General features: G+C 32.5%; 1 protein-coding gene across 1 annotated transcript in view; it reads right to left on the bottom strand.

Annotated features, from left to right (window-relative positions):
* Positions 1–1,873: 1,873 nt before the first annotated feature.
* LOC110024074 (vesicle-associated membrane protein 711) overlaps positions 1,874–5,058 on the bottom strand; it is a 19,625-nt gene continuing 16,440 nt past the window's right edge. The window contains exons 3-4 of the mRNA XM_020723814.1: positions 4,114–4,277; positions 1,874–2,113 (exon numbers count right to left, since the gene is read on the bottom strand). Of these exons, the coding sequence (XP_020579473.1) occupies positions 2,023–2,113; positions 4,114–4,277 (255 nt within the window). The 3' untranslated portion in view covers positions 1,874–2,022. The remainder of the gene's footprint in view (positions 2,114–4,113; positions 4,278–5,058) is intronic.

Here is a 5,058-nt window from a genome sequence, read left to right as displayed (position 1 = left end):
AATTGGCCAAAGCAAAAGAGATAATTTTTTTTTTTTGTTCTGGTAAGGAGTCCGAAAGTTTTAGGCAAATCAATAAAAGAAAATTGGGACGGCGACAAGGGTTTGGTAAAGGAAGAGCACAACTTTCTTTCTTTTTTTTTTTTAATGGAAAATTGGAATTCATTTTTCAATAAAGACGGTTCCTTCAAGTGAAATAATTATTGTTCATTTTTCAATAAAGACGGTTCCTTCAAGTGAAAAAATTTAGATGTTCATTGGTGTATGTTTTTTGTTGATGATATACTTCTTGTGGATAAAAGGTATTATTGGGTGCGGACCCCGCTTGCATCTCTGCATGCGGTGTCCGATCCTGACCGTAGATCACTGTGATCTACGACCATAATGTATTTCGGTGGGCCCCACTTAAATTAAAAAAAAAAACTGAAATACAACTTGAATTATGGAGTTCGACATTGGAGTCTAAAGTTCTTTGTTTGAGTAGAACCAATACTAAAAATATAGAATGTAATTTTAGTTGTAGTAGCTCGAATGGCAGATTTGTAACAATGATTGATCAAATCATTAAAAAGTATGAACATTTTAGATATCTCAAGCTTATTGTTCAACGTGATAGTAATATAGATGGGAATGTTATTAATAGAATTCAATTTGGTTGGCAAAGTGGAGGAATGCATCAGTCCTCTTGTGTGATAGAAAAGTGTAGCTTAAATGCGGTGTTCGTATGCAATAATTTTTTCCTTCAAGTGGGAGGGACTCATATGAATTGAAGATAACTGCATCGAGTAAGAAAAATGACATTTGAGTTTTATTTAGGGGTGTAAAATTTTTTTAAAAGGCATACTTTAATTTCTCAAATGAGTTTTAATGTTTTTAAGTATTTGATTAAAAGTAAGATAAGTACATACAATTTTGATAGAGAAATTGTAATACATTAAAAGTTTTTTTTTTCCCCTTATAAATTCTAATTTTGCACAAATTTTATGTATTTCAAATACAGTGTTTCATGTTGTTCCCTTTGGCCTACTTCTGTTCATGCTGCCGTTGAATTCATGACTCGCGCTAGCCATCTCAAGTTGGTGATGGATTTTGAATGGTAATTTGGAGGCATAAGCTCATGTCATCGTCTCCATCCTCCAATCTTAATCCCACCCTAATCAAAGATACCGCACCAACATCTCTGTGCTATTGTCTACATCATTTTCGGGGCACAACTTGCCGTTAGGGGTGTAAACGAGCCGAACACGAGCGAGCCCAGGCACGTGTTCGGCTCGTTTATATTTCGAGCTCAAAAAATGTGTTCGTGTTGGCTCATTTGCTTAGCGAGCCGAACACGAGCCGTTTATGAACAAAAAGTTAATCTTTATTAAAAAGTCTTGATGCCGACATGATCGTATCAAATCTTCAAAATAAACACAACAGAAAAACAAGTAAACTATCAGACAATAAAAATTAAAATTTTGAACATTCACAAGAATAATTCCAATAACATACAAGAGAATCAGCACAACTGCTACCAGTGCTTCGCTGGCCATATAAATTAGGAATATTTACATACATACCATTCATTTCCTGTGTATTTACATATCTAAAACCTAAACTTTAATTTTTACATACATACCACCTTACATTATTTCACTTTTTGAAAGTTAAAATGGTGGTACATATGAAAGATTTGGGTGCTATAAATACATTAAAAAAAGAGCAAATTTAAGTGTTATGCAAATACATAAGAATTGAGTGGTATGTGTGTAAATGGCACTAAATTAAAAAATCTCTGCTAAAGGTTTGCATAGCATCATAATATTCAGGCATCAGTAAAGATCATAGGATAGGTATGTATATTGGCTGCAACATTAATGATAGCACACAAGAGAGAAATGAAATATTTATACATACATGAGAAAATCACCACCTGAATAACAATGATTTTCAAAATATAAAGTCCAGACTATATTAAGTTAATTGTCTGTGTTTTCTTTGCAAAAATATTACAAGATTTAAGAAAAAAATTAAAAAAAGTGATTACCCGATACAACTGGGGAGTGTGATGCCATGGCAGACAAATGCAACCACTACATATATTATGATCAGAAGGATGAGAATCAGCGCAGCCCTGCAACATGCGTTTAATATATTTAATATATAATCAGCTCTCTGGAAAAAAAAAAAAAGTTGTGACTTAAGATGGTTCCACAATGGGTGTAAAACTACTTGAAAGATGAGAAATATTTAATATGGATGGCCATGGCATGTTCCAAAGCAATTTTAAAAATATAATAATGGCTGTATTTTTTCATGTTCGACAATCAGCCTCTTCTCTTCACTCTGCCGTATATGCTATATAAAAACCTCATGTACTATTTAAGAGAATGGAATGAAATGGAATGCATTTTTAGTAGACTTGAATAGCTAAATAGATTAAACTTAGTGGTCTCCTCCTTTAAAACTATTACTAGAGCAATGTACTTCCAACCTTGAACACATTGCTGTTCAAGCTCATGCAAAAAATTTGTCTTCAAATAAATGAGACTTCAAGGAAATTTCAAATAAAACTTACAACAACAACAACAACAAGCCTTTATCCCGCTAAGTGGGGTCGGCTATATGACTCCTTTTCTCCATTTCATCTTATTGTGTGTCATATTTTCAAATCTTCACTTGATCTTCTTTTCAAATCATATAAAGATGGATTACAAATTTAGCACAAAAATAATATTAAATATTCACATGACAATTCCATTTATAAGAAAAACCCCTCATAATGATTCAATAAATTCATATACCTCTCATGATAATTTTAATAATTATAAAAAGCTCTCATTATAATTTTCATAGTTTTCAAACTGCCATAATAATTCAACTATTTTCAAGCTCTGATGAATAATTTTCATACCTTTTATTCTACATAAGCAAAAGAAACAAAATTTGATCCCAAACATTCCCCCTCCCGTCATTCCTCCCAATCTCTTATGTTCTTATCTCTTTGTCTATTTCTTTTCCTCTTATTCCCTCTCTCTTTAATTTTTTTTTTCTCTCGATTTCTTCATCTCTACCTTTCTTTTCCTTTCCTTTTTTTTGTTCCCTCACTTTCACGGGCCATTCTCAAAGCTCATCATGCCTCAATCGTATGTTCACAACATTGAATCCTCAATGAGACCACGAGACCTCTTATGGACACACTTGTTGACTATCTAACAACAAGAATGTTATAAAGGATGTGTGAAAAAACGAAAAAGGATAGATTAATATATGATTATATTGAAATAATGTTGGAATGAGATCTATTAAAGATAAGCTAATTGCACATAGGCTTTTGGGGATTTGTACATGCCCAACGATGGGTAGATATTCAAAATGAAGAATTAGAAAGGAGTAGACTACAACAAAATGGATAGAATTTATTCAAAATAATTTCCAAAGATTGAGGTTGGCACCTTATAAAACACTCAATATAAATAAATTAAAAAAATAATATTTCATGCACCCAACCTCATACTGTTTGAAGATTTGATGATGAGGAGGATAACAGAAGTCTTTAGACATGAAATTCATGCAAGCTAAAACATGTAAATTCATATAGCTTTAGTAACCAAAGTACAATATCGTCATGGATGAGATTTGGGGTGGAGGGCGTTATGCAAGAAGTGAGACCCCTACAATGCGCATTGTCGCCAAAAGAAATAATTTACAGAAAAATAGAAATCATTACTGCTTTATGCTTATCAAGGGAGTAAAAAAAGCTAATTATTAAAAAGTCACAGACAAACACACACACACACACACACACAGAGACACATACAGACATGCACACAAAGATAGAGACAAGCACAAAGACCCACACACACACACACACACAAAAAGAAACAGACACACATAGACAGACACAGACAGAAAGAGACACGCACACATATAGACAAACATACAATATATATGTATATATATATCTACGTCCACAAACCAAGCACATGCATGCATGGAAAGCCATATCCACAGTTGAGCATAGTTCACACAAAAAAAACTCACCAAAGCTCCACTCAAGGAGCATAACAGGCATCATACAAAACAAGACAAACCATGATAATTGGGGACAAAAACTTTACAGATTTTTCTTACGTGAGTTTAACATTCCGCCACCACACGGTATTTCTGAAACGACGAGCCTGCTTTCGGAAGCGGATTGTATTGCCTTGCATGCTAGTAGTTTTGTCAACTAACAATTCCAAACGGTCACCTCTGTCAAGGACTTTGTCAATATTATCTATCATGACATTCCTTACCTACAAAATAAAATGTATTAAAAGAAAGGTACCAATAATCGCATAAAATATGATAATTACGAGATGCAAGCTCTCTAGATCCAGGTAGTATAAAATATATTATTGCACTTACAAACTTTATTACTAAGCTCAACAAAAGAAATCATAGGTAGGGGATGCAGAGCTTAAGGGAGCACAAGTGTTATTTGGTTCAGTTCATTAATCAACATGAGTCAAAATTTTCTTTATATTCGGCTCATTAACTTATCTCGTTAAACAAGAGCTCTTCAAGTCTATAGTCCAATTGAAAATCAAAGAAAAATTATTGAAAAAGCATATACGCAGTTTTTAAATGTGTTTCATGTGAAAAGCGAAACGAAGCGCGTGACACTCACCTCGCTAAAGCATGCTTTGAAGTGTTGCAACAAAGTGATCAATCTGATTCATAGTTTAGTGAGAGTAAATAAAGTGCTACTGAATTAATTTAGTTTATTTTTATAAAACTTGAAACTTCAAAAACTTGAAACTTCATTAGTTTATTTATGCTTTAAAATTTAAATTTTGTTTTGAGTTGTAACTTTTTTTCAAAATTTTTAAGTTTTTAATTATTAGAACAAAAAATTAGAACTACTTTATATTAAAATTTAAGCCATACTTTATATTTTATAATTGCTAATTAAGGTATTGATATATTAATAGTTTTATATAACATATTAGCGTTTTAGTTAATAAAAGCGCCACTTCTCTTTGCACCTTGATAGCACTCTTATAATGTACATATACACATATTCATGCTCGTGCA

The sequence above is a fragment of the Phalaenopsis equestris genome, unplaced genomic scaffold (genome assembly GCF_001263595.1).
Source record: "Phalaenopsis equestris unplaced genomic scaffold, ASM126359v1 Scaffold000244, whole genome shotgun sequence".
NCBI classification, from domain to species: Eukaryota; Viridiplantae; Streptophyta; class Magnoliopsida; order Asparagales; family Orchidaceae; genus Phalaenopsis; species Phalaenopsis equestris.
Note: the sequence above shows the minus strand (reverse complement) of the source record. Positions and strands in the feature narration are given on the sequence as shown.